The sequence below is a fragment of the Anomaloglossus baeobatrachus genome, chromosome 3 (genome assembly GCF_048569485.1).
Source record: "Anomaloglossus baeobatrachus isolate aAnoBae1 chromosome 3, aAnoBae1.hap1, whole genome shotgun sequence".
NCBI classification, from domain to species: domain Eukaryota; kingdom Metazoa; phylum Chordata; class Amphibia; order Anura; family Aromobatidae; genus Anomaloglossus; species Anomaloglossus baeobatrachus.
The window spans coordinates 178,486,829-178,504,640 of record NC_134355.1 but is presented as its reverse complement, the minus strand read 5'-3'; the positions used below and the strand labels follow the sequence as shown (position 1 = coordinate 178,504,640).

At 48.7% G+C, this 17,812-nt stretch overlaps 1 protein-coding gene across 1 annotated transcript in view; it reads left to right on the top strand.

Annotated features, from left to right (window-relative positions):
* The window catches only part of HNRNPU (heterogeneous nuclear ribonucleoprotein U), a 66,054-nt gene extending 57,771 nt beyond the window's left edge, over positions 1–8,283 (top strand). Inside the window, exons 13-14 of the mRNA XM_075339598.1 lie at positions 6,291–6,365; positions 6,643–8,283. Of these exons, the coding sequence (XP_075195713.1) occupies positions 6,291–6,365; positions 6,643–6,696 (129 nt within the window). The 3' untranslated portion in view covers positions 6,697–8,283. The remainder of the gene's footprint in view (positions 1–6,290; positions 6,366–6,642) is intronic.
* The last annotated feature ends 9,529 nt before the right edge of the window (positions 8,284–17,812 follow it).

Sequence of the window (17,812 nt, the reverse complement as noted above, 5' to 3'; positions counted from 1 at the left end):
GGACATCAGCGCTGCGGCGCCTGTGCCATGGCCTCATTCAGCTTAGCTGAAGCAGGCACACTTATGGGAATCGGCCGCGCCGGCCGCTGGGACTGCGGCACGGCTGGCACTTGTAGTGCGCCGGGGACTTCAGCGCGGCCTGCGCTTTTACGGCGGCCGCGCTGATAACTACAGTCCCCGGCTTTTTGCGGCCTGCTTCCGTTCGTTCCCGCCCCCAGACCTGCCAGTCAGGAGAGGGGCGGGACGCTGCCCACGTCTAGACTCGGTGGCGCCGGCCGCTGGAACAGCGGCGCGGCTGGCACTTGTAGTGCGCCGGGGACTTCAGCGCGGCCCGCGCTTTTACGGCGGCCGCGCTGATAACTCGAGTCCCCGGCTTTTGCGGCCTGCTTTCGTTCGTTCCCGCCCCCAGACCTGCCAGTCAGGAGAGGGGCGGGACGCTGGCCAGTGCATCAGCGCTGAGGGCTGGAGTCGTTTTTACATACTCCAGCCCTCACAGTCAGCACAGAGGGGACACTGTTCCCGCACTTTTGTTGGGGAACTCCCACGGACCGCCCCTCTCCACATAAGCCGGCAGCCATTCTTGCTGACACGCTGAGCTGCAGAGGGGAGCCGGGGAGACCCAGACAAGGCATTCTGCAGCCTCTTACCCGCTGTTCAGCGGGCGGTAAGCAGCCCTCAGGGCTCACCCCCTCTTGTGCTCGTAGTATTCTTAGTATTTTGTTGCTACAAATACTTGGTATTACATAGCGCTGGTCGCCCTTTGGCTATAGACTCTCTCACATGCAGAGAGCCAGCAGCATGTCGCCCGTAAAACGCAAGGGTGCCAAGGCACAGACATTATATGCTTCCTGCACCGCATGTGGGACTTTTCTACCGGCAGGCTCCACGGACCCCCATTGTGTGCAGTGCTCGGCCCCTGCGGTGCTTGCACAGTCGGGACCTCTGCTGGACGTGTCCCAGGGTGTACCACCTGTGAATGCTGTCCAGGTGACAGGAACTGAGTTTGCAGCTTTTGCTGACAGAATGTCTCTCACTATGTCACAAATTCTTGACACATTGCGAGCTAGGCCTGTACTTCAGACCACGGACACTGTGCATGTATTGCCCCCTGGTCCCCCTCAGCTCCTAGCTCCGGGACGGGCATCTACACCTCAGGGTGAAGACTCTGACTCGGACGATGGCCCCGGGCAGCCTAAGCGGGCTCGTTATGACGGGCCTTCACATTCATCTCAATGGTCTGGATCCCAGCGGGATGAATCTATGGGTGATGAGGCGGACGTAACTGATCAGGATTCTGATCCTGGGACCGCTCTCAATCTAGATACACCAGATGGTGACGCCATAGTTAATGATCTTATATTTAACATCAATCAGATGTTGAATATTTCCCCACCAGCTCCTCCTGTAGAGGAGTCAGCTTCGCAGCACGAGAGAATCCATTTCAGATACCCTAAGCGTACATTAAGCACTTTTCTGGACCACGCTGACTTCAGAGACGCAATCCAGAAACCCCACGCTTATCCTGAAAGGCGTTTTCCTAAACGACTTAAAGATACACGCTACCCTTTTCCCTCTGAAGTGGTCAAGGGTTGGACCCAGTGTCCAAAAGTGGATCCTCCAATTTCCAGGCTTGCAGCTAGATCCTTGGTTGCTGTTGAAGATGGAGCGGCACTTAAAGATGCCACTGACAGGCAGATGGAGCTCTGGCTGAAATCCATCTATGAAGCGATTGGAGCGTCATTAGCGCCTTCTTTTGCGGCCGTATGGGCACTCCAAGCTATCACGGCCGGGCTTGCGCGAGTCGACTCAGTCACACGTGCATTTGCCCCGCAGGTAGCACCATTGACCTCGCAAATGGCGGCATTCGCGTCGTACGCGATTAATGCTGTTCTGGACGCTACAAGCCGCACGGCAGTGGCGTCAGCCAACTCAGTTGTTTTGCGTAGGGCTCTGTGGTTGAGACATTGGAAAGCAGATTCTCATTCCAAGAAGTGCTTAACCAATTTGCCTTTTTCTCGTGACCGATTGTTTGGAGAACGTTTGGATGAAATCATCAAACACTCCAAGGGTAAGGACTCTTCCTTACCGCAACACAGACAAAACAAGCCCCAACAGAGGAGGGGTCAGTCTGGTTATCGGTCCTTTCGAGGACAGGGCAGGTCCCAATTCGCCTCGTCAAAAAAGACTCAAAAGGACCAGAGACGTTCAAATTCTTGGAGGTCTCAGTCACGCCCAAAAAGACCAGCCGGAGGAACCGTTGCCAAAACGACGTCCTCCTGACTTGCGGTCTCCGATGCCCACACCCGCGGTCGGTGGGAGGCTGTCCCACTTTGGCGACATTTGGCTAGCAAGCGTCAAGGACCGTTGGGTGAGAGATATTCTATCTCACGGGTACAGGATAGAGTTCAATTCTCGTCCGCCAACTCGTTTCTTCCGAACTTCTCCACCACCAGACCGAGCCGATGCTCTGTTGCAGGCGGTGGCCGCTCTAAAGGCGGAAGGGGTGGTGACCTCCGTCCCTCTTCAGGAACAGGGTCACGGTTTTTACTCCAATCTGTTTGTGGTCCCAAAAAAGGACGGATCGTATCGTCCCGTCCTGGATCTGAAGTTGCTCAACAGACACGTAAAAGTCAGGAGGTTCCGGATGGAATCCCTACGCTCCGTCATAGCCTCAATGTCTCAGGGAGATTTTCTAGCATCAATAGACATCAAAGATGCGTATCTCCACGTGCCGATTGCACCAGAGCATCAGCGTTTCCTACGTTTCGTCATTCACGACGAGCACCTACAGTTCGTAGCGTTACCCTTCGGTCTGGCAACAGCCCCCCGGGTCTTCACCAAAGTCATGGCAGCAGTAGTAGCTGTTCTGCACTCGCAGGGTCACTCGGTCATCCCGTATCTAGACGACCTGCTTATAAAGGCATCCTCTCAAGAAGCATGCCAACACAGTCTGAAGGTGGCGCTAGACACTCTCCAGACTTTCGGGTGGATTATCAACTTTCCAAAGTCTCATCTAACCCCGACCCAATCTCTGACTTATCTTGGCATGGAGTTTCATACTCTATCAGCGATAGTGAGGCTTCCACTGGACAAGCAGTGCTCGCTACGGACTGGAGTGCAATCTCTCCTTCAGAGCCAGTCGCACTCACTGAGGCGCCTCATGCATTTCCTAGGAAAGATGGTAGCAGCAATGGAGGCAGTCCCGTTCGCGCAGTTTCATCTGCGCCCTCTCCAATGGGACATTCTGCGCCAATGGGATGGGAAATCGACGTCCCTCGACAGGACTGTCTCCCTCTCTGACTGCCAAGGACTCTCTACGTTGGTGGCTTCTCCCCAACTCATTGTCACAGGGAAAGTCGTTCCTTCCCCCGTCCTGGGCAGTGGTCACGACAGATGCGAGCCTATCAGGGTGGGGAGCGGTGTTTCTCCACCACAGGGCTCAGGGGACGTGGACTCAGGAAGAGTCCACCTTGCAGATCAATGTTCTGGAAATCAGAGCAATCTATCTTGCCCTGCGAGCCTTCCAACAATGGCTGGAAGGCAAGCAGATTCGGATTCAGTCGGACAATTCCACGGCGGTGGCGTACATCAACCACCAAGGGGGAACACGCAGTCGCCAAGCTTTTCAAGAAGTCCAGCGGATTTTGACGTGGGTGGAAAGCAGAGCGTCCACCATATCTGCAGTTCACATCCCAGGCGTGGAAAACTGGGAAGCGGACTTTCTCAGTCGCCAGGGCATGGACGCAGGAGAATGGTCCCTTCACCCGGACGTGTTTCAACAGATCTGTTGCCGCTGGGGGTCGCCGGACGTCGATCTGATGGCGTCACGGCACAACAACAAGGTCCCAGTTTTCATGGCACGGTCTCACGATCACCGAGCGCTGGCGGCAGACGCCTTGGTTCAGGATTGGTCGCAATTCCGACTCCCCTATGTGTTCCCACCTCTAGCATTGTTACCCAGAGTTCTCCGGAAAATCAAGTCCGACTGCCAGCGAGCCATACTCGTCGCTCCAAATTGGCCAAGAAGGTCGTGGTACCCGGATCTGTGGCATCTCACGGTAGGCCAACCGTGGGCACTACCAGACCGTCCAGATCTGCTGTCTCAAGGGCCGTTTTTCCATCTGAATTCTGCGGCCCTGAACCTGACTGTGTGGCCATTGAGTCCTGGATCCTAGCGGCCTCAGGTTTATCTCAGGGAGTTGTTGCCACAATGAGACAGGCTAGAAAACCATCCTCAGCTAAGATCTATCACAGGACGTGGAAGATATTCTTAGCGTGGTGCTTGGCTCAAGGGTTTTCTCCCTGGCCATTTGCATTGCCAATTTTTCTTTCCTTCCTGCAGTCTGGGTTGGAAAAAGGTTTGTCCCTTAGCTCGCTTAAGGGTCAAGTCTCCGCGTTATCCGTATTCTTTCAGAAGCGCTTGGCACAGCTTTCTAAAGTACGCACGTTTCTCCAAGGAGTTTGTCATATCGTTCCTCCTTACAGACGGCCATTGGAACCCTGGGATCTGAACAAGGTTCTCCTTGCTCTTCAAAAGCCGCCTTTCGAGCCCTTGAAAGAGGTTCCCCTTTCTCGGCTTTCACAAAAGGTAGTTTTTCTTGTAGCGGTCACATCTCTTCGAAGAGTGTCCGAGCTGGCGGCGTTATCTTGCAAATCTCCCTTCCTGGTGTTTCACCAAGACAAGGTAGTACTGCGTCCAATTCCAGAGTTTTCTCCCAAGGTGGTTTCTTCCTTTCATCTCAATCAGGATATCACTTTGCCATCTTTGTGTCCGCATCCAGTTCACCAATTTGAAAAGGGTTTACATCTGTTGGACCTGGTGAGAGCACTCAGGATTTACATTTCTCGCACGGCGCCTCTACGCCGTTCGGATGCGCTCTTTGTCCTAGTCGCTGGTCAGCATAAGGGATCGCAAGCTTCCAAATCCACCCTGGCGCGGTGGATCAAGGAACCAATTCTTCACACATACCGTTCTGCTGGGCTTCAGATTCCATCTGGACTGAAGGCCCATTCTACCAGAGCCGTTGGTGCGTCCTGGGCGTTGAGGCATCAGGCTACGGCTCAGCAAGTGTGCCAGGCGGCTACCTGGTCGAGTCTGCACACGTTTACCAAACACTATCAAGTGCATACCTACGCTTCGGCAGACGCCAGCCTAGGTAGACGGGTCCTTCAGGCGGCGGTGGCCCACCTGTAGGAAGAGGCTGTATGACAGCCCGTTCATGTGGTATCTTTTTACCCACCCAGGGACTGCTTTTGGACGTCCCACTGTCTGGGTCTCCCAATTAGGAGCGAAAAAGAAGAAGGGAATTTTGTTTACTTACCGTAAATTCCTTTTCTTCTAGCTCCAATTGGGAGACCCAGCACCCGCCCTATCTGTTTTTAGGGTTTCGTTTTTTCGGGTGCACATGTTGTTCACGTTGTTTCTTAAGTTCTCCGATCTAGTTATCGGATTGAATTTGTTTTTGAAACTGTTATTGGCTTTCCTCCTTCTTGCTTTGGTACTAAAACTGAGGAATCCGTACTCCTACGGGAGGGTGTATAGCCAGAAGGGGAGGGGCCTTACACTTTTAAGTGTAGTTCTTTGTGCGGCCTCCAGAGGCAGTAGCTATACACCCACTGTCTGGGTCTCCCAATTGGAGCTAGAAGAAAAGGAATTTACGGTAAGTAAACAAAATTCCCTTCTTCCAAGTGTCTGTCACTGCAGCTTGTAGAAATCTTGTGCATGGCTCACTTTGGCAGCATCTGCAGACCTCCAAAGCCAGGTGTACTAGACCCAGCTTCAGAGGCGCGCACTGTGCATGATCGGAAGTGCAGAAGTTTTTCGCGTACACACTGAGACTGGTTGCCGGCTCCTGGAAATCATGTTATCATAACCACAATGTGGAATTTTTTTTTTTTTTTTGTCCCTGCCACTACCCGCACACTGCTCTGGCTGGCATTTTCACCTTTTTATTATCATTGGTCCGGCTCCACGACTGTCTTGTGCCCGTAAATTCTGACTGGCTGGAAGTTGCGTCCCAAGCTCTCCATTAAACTGAGCCAGGACAAGGCTGTGAAATTTGCATTTTCTTGACCTCCGGTGCTCCGTGAAACAGACGCTGCTGCGGGTAGGTCACCCACTGCAGAAAACCAGCCAGAGCTGTGGTAATATAAGATGAAGATGCTGTAGGGGTCAGGGAACTTGGAATAGAAGCACCACTCCAGAAGTAAAATTAAAATACCCTATATATATTAAACATCTTATTGCATTTAACTTGATTTTTAAATCCTGACTCTTGTTAAATCTGCAGAATTATAGAGGACGGGGAAACAACCGTGGCTTCAAAAACCATTCTCAGGGTTACAACCAGTGGCAGCAGCAGGGTGTAAGTATTGTCTGTGCAAATTTAGGAATGGCTCCCCACCAGTGGCCTGCCATCTACCACAGCCTCTCCCAAGGGTGCACCTGACTCTAGACTTAGATTATATTCCACATACTGCAGGGTACAAAAGACTTAAAGGCTCTTTCGGTATCTAGTCACAATTAGGCTCCTAGTTAAATTAATGACATTCAAATGTTACACATAATCAAGCAATTCTTGTTGGCATCTAAGCTTACAAGCTTGTTAACATGTTAATATTTACCCCTTTTTCTAATTGCAGCAATACTGGGGTCAAAAGCCATGGAGCCAGCAGTACCACCAAGGATATTATTGAATACCCAAATAAAAGTGAACTGATACACATTTCTCTTCAAACCTTCACAAGAAGTCGACTGTTTTTCTTTAGGCTAATTATAAAAAAACAAACATTCCACAAGAGGAAGTGCCTGCGGGTTCTTTACTGCTTTTGGTTCATTTTAGTTGCTTTTTTCTTTTTGGGTTAAATTTTTGTTTTTGTAAATTTTTATTGCAGTTTTAAGTGATTGATAAGAACCTCAGCATTGTGCACGATAAGAGAATGTTAGTATTTCAGGGTTTTACATTTTATCTGTACACTTATTTTGCTTTTTTTTTTTTAACCATATATATACAGTAAAGTTATTGTTTTGTAACTGGCGTTTTTATTAAGCAAAATGACTCCATTGAACACTAGGAAAGGAAGTCAGGTTTAGCTGTCAGACTCTAAACATGAAGGCGTAAAGGTTCTCGGCCCGTGCAGCGGTCTCTTGATGACCCTGCAGTTGTACATCGTGTTAGTTCTGAGAGTGAACATCCTGATCTGTCAGGGAATGAAGGCTGTTTGCCATGTAAAGAGAATAACCTAAAAATATTGCAAGCAAGTTGGTGAGGTTGGAGTGCTTCTAGCTCTTACATCTTCTGCTTTACCTGTGGAAACTGCAGAGACTTTAACTTGTGAAGGTTTAAAACTGTGTTTTGCCATTTGTTAAATTTTGATTCTGCGAAGAAAAGGCGACTGCCTGTTTCTTATTAAACGAAACTTGTAAATTTAGCTGTCTGGGATCTGTATGACGTTAGCCGTGTTTGTATCTCCTCTTCCCCTTCCCTTGCAGTTCTTATTTGCCTAGTATGCTTGTAGTTGCACCATCATTGTAAATTGATATTGTGAGTTACATTACTATAGTTTTTTTGGAAAAATGTCAGTTCTTTACATATTGCCTGCTAACCTCTAAAGAGGTCGAGCTGGAATCCATCCATAGAACAAATGCAATAAATAAAAGTGAATTACACTCTTGTTTGGGATTGTCACCAACGTCTGAGAAACCTAATCCCTGCCCCATACAACTGCCATGTCTGTGATATGCTTAGACTTGACTGCAATTAAAGAGCTGAAAGGAATGTGCTGATGTCCACACTCTCTCCACTATAACCCAGTGGATTGGGATGCCGTCCATTTTACAGCAGTTGGCCTTGGTCCATATGCACATCTCAAAGGCCATGGCATGGCAGTCGCCTCAGATATACACCAGCTGCTTTATTTGCTACCCAAGACCCGTGCAAAGCAGTTCTTCGGTGTCCCAACCCTGCGATGAGAAGCATGGTATAAAGTAAACCGTTACATGGAGGGATTTTCACCTATGTCCCAGCTGAATGGTGCAAAATACTATGGAGCAACTGACGTTATGTGGCTTATGCCCGTAAGGTAAAGATTGTCAAGCCTGCTTCCCGTCTCTTAACTTTGGATGGGAGCGTCTCCACTGAACTGACTTTGTAAATAAAGTACTTGCTTGAATTTATTATTCTAATTAACAAGTTTCTGGTAAGTTGTATAACTCCGTTAATCCCTTTTACACAAAGGGATTGTCCCCACTTCTAGTCTGAAATAAAGTACTCCTATAATTTCTCTGGTGCCTTATTAATTTTTCCTGTGTGATTGTGATTGTTTAAGAAAATGGCAGCATATACAAATATGTGATCATGGTTCTTAATGTAAAGGTGAATAACCATATCAGGGTCTGGTTTAAAGATTCTGAAGTGCTGGCTTAAATAACTAGGTTCGTGTTTTGCCTTTGATTGAAATAAGGCTGAAGATTATAATCCTTAAACTACTACTATAGGTAGGGGAGAAGGCAGAAAATACAAGTTGTGGCAGCCTCTTCCAAAATGGTGGGCCTTGCCTGAACATCTGCTCGAGGTATTACATGCCTTTAGAAAGTGCTGATGTCACTGCTTGGAAGCAAATATGCACAAGGCTGTATCTAGGGGCTGCATTGTTTAATACCGAGCTCCAGTGGATTCAATGGTTTTTTGTTTGATTATATTGCTTACAATCCTGTTGAAAGTACTGATCTTATGCTTGGGAAAGCTCAAACTTGTGGACGTCTGCACCATTTGAGTTTTCAGTTTTGCAGACTAGGTCTTCATTCTAAATGATAAAATGAGACTTTGTGTCTTCTGTTTCTCATTGATGTCACACTTCAACTTATCAGCTATAGTGCAAACATCTGTATACTTCGTATTCATGGCACAGGTCATTCAGACGGGTAGTTGATCTGCATGATTTTATATTTACAGGCACTCAAGCTGGGGTTTTTTATATAGATGTGTGACTATTTTGTTTTTGTTTTTCAGAATTCCTTTTGTGAATTCACTGTCAAATGTGAGTAACTTCCACCAGCCTTTTTATATGCTTATTTTTTTTTCTTCTTTATAACTTAATTGTCATCGCATGAGCAGATTTTCTTGCTCATGAGATCAAACACAAAGATAACCAGTCTTAAAGCATACTTAGTTGGTAAAAAAGTGTTTGATACACTGCCGCCTTTGCAAGTTTTCTCGCCTACAAAGAATGGAGGGCTCTAATTTTTATCATGGGTACACTTCAACCTTGAACAACATTCCACCCCCCCCCCTCCAAAAAAAATCCAGAAAATCAAATTGTATGAATTTGCATTTTATTGCATGGAATGTTTGTAATAGAAAAACAGAACTAACTTAATATTTGGTGCAGAAACCTTTTGCTTGCATCTAGAGGTCAAATGTTTCCTGTAGTTCTTGTCAAAGCTTACACACAATGCAGCAGGGATTTTGGCCTACTCCTCCAAACAGGTCTCCAGATACTTCAGGTTTCAGGCCTGTTGCTGGCCAGCATGGAGTTTCAGCTCCCTCCAAAGATTTTCTATTGAGTTTTGGGATAGAGACTGGCTGGACCACTCCAGGACCTTGAAATGCTTCTTATGGAGCCATACCTTAGTTGCCCTGGCTGTGTATTTTGGGTCATTGTCAAGATGGGTCATGGCTGGGTCTTCCAGCATATCTTCAAAGCTTACTGAGGGAAGGAGGTTGTCCAGAATCTCACAATACATGGCCCCATCCATCCTCCCTTCAATACGGTGCAGTTGACCTGTCCCCTTTGCAGAAAAGCACCCCCAAAGCATAATTTTTTTTTTTTCCTCTGTCACAGTTGGGATGGTGTTCTTGGGGTTGTAGTAATCAGTCTTCCTCTTCCAAATGTGGAGAGGAGTTGATACAACTTTTCGGTATTTTGATCACATCTGACCACGTGCCGCCTCTGGATCATCCAGATGGTCAGTGGCAAACTTGAAGCTGGCATGCACAGGGGGACCTTGTGTGCCCTGCAGGATTTTAATCCATGACAGTGTACTGTATTACAAACTGTAATCTTTGAGACTGGTCCCCGCTCTCTTCAGGACATTGACCAGGTCCTCCTGTGTAGTTCTAGGCTGATTTGTGACCTTTCTCAGAATCCTCCTTACCTCATGAGGTGAGAGATGGAGCCCTAGACCGAATAAGATTTACAGTCCCCTTCTGTTTGTTCCATTTTCTATTACTTGCTCCGACAGTTTCTTGCCTATTGTCCTGCAGTCCTTCCCAACCTTGTGCAAGTCTACAATTTTGTCCCTGGTGTCCTTAGACAGCTGTATGGTCTTTGCTATGGTGGAGAGGTTGGAGCGATTGTATGGACAGATGTGGTTTTTTTTTTTAAACAGGTAACTAGTGCAAACAGGTGCAATTAATACAAGTAATGAGTGCACTGTTGGAGGGCTTCTTAAAGAAAAAAATGTGAGGCCGAATTCTTGCTGGTTGGTAGGTGATCAAATACTTATTTCATGCAATAAAATACAAATTTAATGATTTAAAAATCAAACTTTTTTTTTTTTTTTTTTCTTGTCTGGTACAATTGAAGATAAAAATTACAGACCTCTCCATTCTTTGTAGGTGGGAAAACTTGCAAAATCGGCAGTATACTTTTAATTTTCCTCACTGTATAGCTAGATTGGATAAAGTTTGACAGCCTTCCCAGGACTGCAGAATGGTTATGAGCAAAAACCATGGCAAATCTGTGGCAAAAACGCAGTGTGCGCAGAGGGCCTTAAACCCCCTTCTGAGTTGTATTGTGCATTGAATAAATCTCTGTAGATTTCATCGATGCCTAACAGTCTTTCTTTGTATTGCATCATACAGTTCTTGGCCTGTGTAACTAACGCTCTATTTTTTTTTCTTCAATAGCTTGGTTTGTACGATTTAACAATGTGCTTGGTAAGTACTAAATACATTGGTAAGTATATTTTTTTTATTTTTCTAAAAGCTAGAACTGCTTGGCCTGTCTTGTCATGCAGAAGATCCTTTGACTAGTACCAGACATTTCCTTCATATTCCGTCTCTGAAATACTGCTGCAATAAGTGAAAAGAAGGAATAGCTAGATTATGTAACACTCACTATGGATAAAAGTATTGGGACACATACCTAATAATTGAACAGAGGAACTTGAGATATCCTATTCTAAATATATTTTTATATAATGTTTAATACTTTTCTACTCCTTTTTGCAATAAACATTTGACCTTTTTTTTGGGAAGGCTTTCTACAAGACTTAGGAGGGAGTATGCTGGAAAGCTTTTGTGAGGCCACAGTTCTGAGTGCCTGCAATCTTTGTTCTAGTTCATCCCAAAAGGTACTCGATGGGTTTAGGCTATGTGCGCACTTTGCTTCTTTACCTGCTTTTCCACTGCTTTTTCAACTGCAGCGTTTTCATGCCAAAATGCTTGCGTTATGCTTTTAAAGCATGGGACATTGAGCTTTCTTGTGCGCACTTTGCTGTTCAAAACGCTGTTTAATTTGCATAAATTTGGGCAAAACGTCAGTGTTTAAAGAAGCAACATGTCAATTGTTTTTGCCATTTTTGGCTGCGTTTCCCATCCATTCAATTTAATACAAAACTGCAGCGTTTCTAAAAGCACCGGAAAAGCACTAAAAACTCAAGAAAACCGCAAGGTGCGCATAGGCTACTTTCTTTGCCTTTTACATGCATTTTTAAAGACCAAAGCATTGTCATTTCTGCCAGAGGATGCTTTTTGAACTGCAACTACCTCGACGCAAAGTGCGCACACAGCCTTAATGTCAGGGCTCTGTGTGGGCTGGTAAAGTTCTTTCACACCAAACATCCCCCCCCCACTGTGCCTTTTATGGGCCTCACTTTGTGCACATTTTTGCTGAAACAGAATGGGGCCTTACCAGAATTGTCACACAGAAGCAAATGTCTAAATTATCCTGGTATACAAGAGCAGTAAGCCTACCTTTCATGGCAACTATTGGGTGCAGACCAACTCTAACTTTCTCTTTCATGAAACTTGAAACTTTACAGCCACGTTCTGGCATCTGCCAAATTGACTCGTCCTTCATACTGCCAGATAAAGGTACACATTTCCACTGGTTCAGTGTCTGCTCTACCATGCTCTCTACCACACACTATCCAACACTTGTTGTGTTGTGCTTGGTTATGTAAGGCTTGCTTGCAGCTGGTCGGCCATGGGAACTCATGTCATGAACCTGTTAATGCCATGTTTTGTGCACTATACCCCTCAGTACTTGACAACCCCCATCTACCACTTTTGTGGTGGAGTAGCTTTGGTTCCTAACTCTTCCATTTTTTTTTTCACATTTGAAAGACTATTTAGGAGGGAGGAATATCACAATGGCCATGTTTGACTGTGGCTCTTAGTACAGGACCACGCTGGCATTGAGCTCTTTTGAGTGACCCAATGTCACATTTGCTCTGTAAAGCTAGACCACATAGCTAGGGGCTGGATTATATAAATCTGTGTCGATGGGATTTGAAGGAAAACCTGAATTCACTGACACGTCCCAATGCTTCTGTCCATGTAGTGTGAAATATATTTTACAAATTCCTGCTGTCTCCTTGAAACTAACTTCCCTTGGATAATGTGGTTACTCATGTACCCAGCATGAGCACAAAGCATTTTATTTATTTATTTTTTTTTTTTTGGAGCTACAAATATTGTACAGTGCAAAAAGCACTAAAGAAAAAACCTCTGAGCCAGTGGGGGCAAGAATTTAGTTGGTCACGGTCAGAATTGTCATGTATAACCCTTATTTTCTTCAGCGCTCTATTGGGAGACCCAGACGATTGGGGGTATAGCTGCTGCCCTCTGGAGGCCACACAAAGCACTACACTAAAAAGTGCAAGGCCCCTCCCCCTCTGGCTATACCCCCCCGTGGTATCACGGGTTCTCCAGTTTTAGCTTTGTGTGCGAAGGAGGTCAGACATCCACGCATAGCTCCACAGATTTTAGTCAGCAGTAGCTGCTGACTATTTCGGATGGAAGAAAAGAGGACACATATAGTGTCCCCAGCATGCTCCCTTCTCACCCCTGGATGGTGTTGTAAGGTTGAGGTACCTATTGCTGGTACGGAGGCTGGAGCCCACATGCTGCTTTCCTTCCACATCCCCCTGAGGGGCTCTGTGGAAGTGGGATCCTGCCGGCCTCAAAGCTCTGATGCCGGGCTCCATCCACAGACCCATTTGAACCTGCTGGATACGGAGCTGGAGTACCGTTCAGGGACATGGCCCTGCACCATTACAGGTACTCTGTGTCCCCGTACACACAGGCACAGCACACTCCAGACTTGCTGGGTGTGCTAGTGCGCCGGGGACAGTAAAGGGTTACAGTCACTGCAGCCTTGCTGAGTGACTTTGTGTTTTGGGAACTACCGCGCCGGACGCTCCGGGAGCGGCGGCGCGGCTGGGACTTGTAGTTCGCCGGGGACTGGGCGCCGACCGCGCTTTTACGGCGGCGGCGCTTATAACTCCAGTCCCCGGCTTCTGCGGCCTAGTGCCGCTTCGTTCCCGCCCCCTCCCTGTCACTCAGGGAAGGGGACAGGCGCTGAGCAATCAGCAGCGCCGAGGGCTGGAGCCTTATTTACATGCTCCAGCCCTCTCACTGCACACTGTCGGGCGCCGGATTCCCGCTCTGCCTTGGGGGCACGCCCACGGCCCGCCCCTCCTCACACGAGCTGGGGAAGAAGCCGGCAGCCATTACAGAGCTCGGGGCACCAAGGCAGGACAGGGGCGTTCATACACCCGCTTATAGGCGGGCGGTAAGGGCACACATAGTGCTGACCACAATATATATGCAGTGTATACATGTGTTGTTTTTAACTGCATAGGTCGCTATATGCCCGCTTGGGGAGCGACTCATCAGCAGCAGGAAAGCAGGTGTGCTAAAGCACAGGCTTTCTATGCTGCTTGTTTTGCACGACTGAGGTGTTCATTTGTGTTTATGCTGATATGCTATACATTGCACTGTACAGTCGCTAGTCTTAGCTATATTCTCCTGGAATGGCTAGACTACAGCAGCAGAAAACCAAGGGTGCTGGGGCACAGGTTTTTTTCTATGCTGCTTGTATTGCATGGGCTGCAGTGTGCATTTGTACTTGTGCTTGTATGCTATACATTGCACTGTATGGTCACTCTTCTGGGCTATATTCCCCTAGATGACCAGTCTACAGCAGCAGAAGAGCAGAGGTGCCAGGGCACAGGCTTCTATGCTGCTTGTATTGCATGTGCTGCAGTGTTCATTTGTACTTGTGCTTGTATGCTATACATTGCACTGTAGGGTCACTCTTCTGGGCTATATTCCCCTAGATGACTAGTATACAGCAGCAGAAGAGCAGGGGTGCCAGGGCACAGGCTTCTATGCTGCTTGTATTGCTTGTGCTGCAGTGGTCATTTGTACTTTATGCCTGTATGCTATACATTGCAATGTACGGTCACCAATCTTGGCTATATACTTCTAGATAGCTAGTCGGCAGCGGCAAAAAAGCAACACAGTTTTCAGTGCTGTTTTTACTACATGGGATGCTGTTCATGACACCGTCCCATTGTGTGCATGCTCCCCTGTAGCACGTCGTCTGCCGGGGTCTCTAGCACTTCGTCTGCCGGGGCTCTACTAGTTGTGGCCAAAGAAACCTCCTGTCAACCCTGTCCATGGACAGGGACGGAGTAGTCATAATTTAGAGACTTGCACCCATGGGCAATCTACTTGAACAAAAGGCAGCTCTTCAGGGCTTTGATACTGACATCGCTCTCAATCCGGATACACCGGGTGGTAACGCCATACGGAATGATCCTATACCGTCCACCAATGGAAGGTTGGATCTTCCTCCCTCAGCTCCCCCAGTGGAGATAGGAGACGAACAGGAGAAGTTCCTTTTCAGTGTCTCACGCAGATATTGAGTATTTTTCTGGCCACGCTGACTTCAGAGAAGCAGTCCAGGAACACCACGCTTACCAGATAAGCGTCTTCTCCAAACGTTTTTAGGATACACGTTATCCCTTTTTTCCCCTGACGTGGTCAGCGCTGGACCCAGGGTCCAAAGGTGGATTCTCCAATCTCCAGGCTTGCATATAGAGCCATAGTTGCACTGGAGATGGGGCTTCACTTAAAGATGCCATTCACAGACAGATGGACTCTGGTTGAAATCTGTCTAGGAGGCTATCGGCGTGTCGGTTGCTCCGGCATTCACAGCCGTATAGGCAACCTAACCTTTTCAGCGGTTCTTGCGCCGCAATGTCTGCACTGCGACTTACCCTATTAATGCTGTCCTAAAAGTACAGTCGAGGTTTCGTTCCTTCCCAAGCTCGGGCAGGTCCCAATTGTCCTCGTGCAAAAGGGCTACAAAACCTCAGACGGGCTCAGATTCCGGCCGGGCTCAATCACGCCCAAAGAAGGCAGCCGGAGGAACCGCTACCAAGGCGGTCTCCTCATGACTCTCAGCTCTCTCCCTCTCTCCGCATCCGCGGTTGATGGCAGACTCCCCCGCCTTTGGCGACATTTAGCTGCCACAGGTCACAGACCGGTGGGTGACGGACATTGTGCTCACGTGCACAGGACAGTGTTCTGTTCTCGTCCTCCGACTCCATTCTTCAGAACGGCCCCACCTCTCCACCGAGCAGATGCCCTGCTGCAGGCGGTGGACGCTCTAAGAGCAGAAGGAGTGGTGATCCCTGTCCCCCCTCAGGAACGAGGGCGAGGGTTTGTACTCCAATCTCTTTGTGGCTCCAAAAATGGACGGTTCCTTCCGTCCTGTTCTGGTTCTGAAACTGCTCAACGAGCATGCGAACGCCAGGCGGTTCCGGATGGGATCCCTCCGATCCGTCATTGCCTCAATGTCTCGAGGAGACTTCCTTGCCTCAACAGACATCAAAGATGCCTATCTCCACGTGCCAATTGCTACGGAGCACCAACGTTTTCTACGTTTTGTGATAGGAGACGAACATCTTCTGTTCGTAGCTCTGCCATTCAGTCTGGGACAGCCCCACGGGTGGGCACCAAGGTCATGGCAGCAGTGGTAGCAGTCTTGCACTCTCACGGAGTGATTCCGTACTTGGACGATCTACTCGTCAAAGCAACCTCCCTCGAGGCATGCCAACGCAGCCTGAATGTTACGCTGGAGACTCTCCAGACTTTCGGGTGGATCATCAATTTGGCAAGGTCAAATCTGTCTCCGACTCAATCACTAACGTATCTCGGCATGGAGTTTCATACTCTATCAGCCATAGTGAAGCTTCCGCTGAACCAGCAGCGTTCACTGTGGACAGAGGTGCAGTCTCTCCTTCAAGGCCAGTCGCACCCCTTAAGGCGCCTCATGCACTTCCTAAGGAAGATGGTGGCAGCCATCGAGGCAGTTCTCTTTGCGCAGTTTCATCTGCGCCAACGGCAATCGGACATTCTCCGCAAATGGGATGGGCAGTCAACCTCCCTGGACGGGAAGTCTCCCTTTCCCTGACGGCCGAGGACTCTCTGCAATAGTGGCTTATTCCCACCTCATTGCCATAGCCCCCATCCTGGGCAGTGGTCACGACAGATACGAGTCTGTCAGGGTGGGGAGCAGTTTGTCTCCGCCACATGGCTCAGGGGACGTGGACTCAGCAGGAGTCCACCCTTCAGTTCGATGTGCTGGAAATCGGGGCAGGGTATCTTACCCTATTAGCTTTCCAAAAGTGGCTAGAAGGGAGCAGATCCGAATCCAGTCGGACATCTCCACAGCGGTGGCATACATCAACCACCAAGGAGGGACACGCAGTCAGCAGCCTTCCAGGAAGTCCGGCGAATCCTCATGTGGGTGGAGGACACAGCATCCACCATATCCGCAGTTCACATCCCGGGCGTAGAAAACTGGGAAGCAGGCTTCCTCAGTCGCCAGGGCATGGACGCGGGGGAATGGTCCATTCACCCGGACGTGTTTCAGGAAATCTGTTGCCGCTGGGGGGGGGCCGGACGTCGACCTAATGGCGTCTCGGCACACCAACAAGGTCCCGGCATTTATGGCACGATCGCGCGATCACAGAGCTCTGGCGGCAGACGCCTTAGTGCAAGATTGGTCGCAGTTCCGGCTCACATATGTGTTTCCACCTCTGGCACTCTTGCCCAGAGTACTGCGCAAAAATCAGATCCGATTGCAGCCGCGTCATACTCGTCGCACCAGACTGGCCGAGGAGATCGTGGTGCCCGGATCTGTGGCATCTCACGGTCGGCCGACCGGGGTCACTACCAGACCGACCAGACTTACTGTCTCAAGGGCCGTTTTCTCCATCGGAATTCTGCGGCCCTGAACCTGACTGTGTGGCTTGTGTGTCCTGGATCCTAGCGTCTTCAGGATTATCCCAAGGGGTCGTTGCCACCATGAGACAGGCTAGGAAGCCCACGTCTGCTAAGATCTACCACAGAACGTGGAAGGTTTTCTTAATCTGGTGCTCTACTCAGGGAGTGTCTCCCTGGCCATTTGCATTGCCTATCTTTCTTTCCTTCCTACAATAGGAGTTAGAAAAGGGCTTGTCGCTAGACTCCCTCAAAGGGCAAGTCTCAGCACTATCCGTGTTCTTTCAGAAGCGTCTAGCACGTCTTTCTAAGGTGCGCACGTTCCCGCAGGGGGTTTGTCATATCGTACCCCCGTACAAGGGGCCGTTGGATCCATGGGATCTGAACAGGGTTTTAGTTGCTCTCCAGAAGCCGCCTTTCGAGCCTCTGAAGGAAGTTTCTTTTTCTCGCCTGTCACAGAAGGTGGCGTTTCTCGTTGCGATCACATCGCTTCGGCGAGTGTCTGAGCT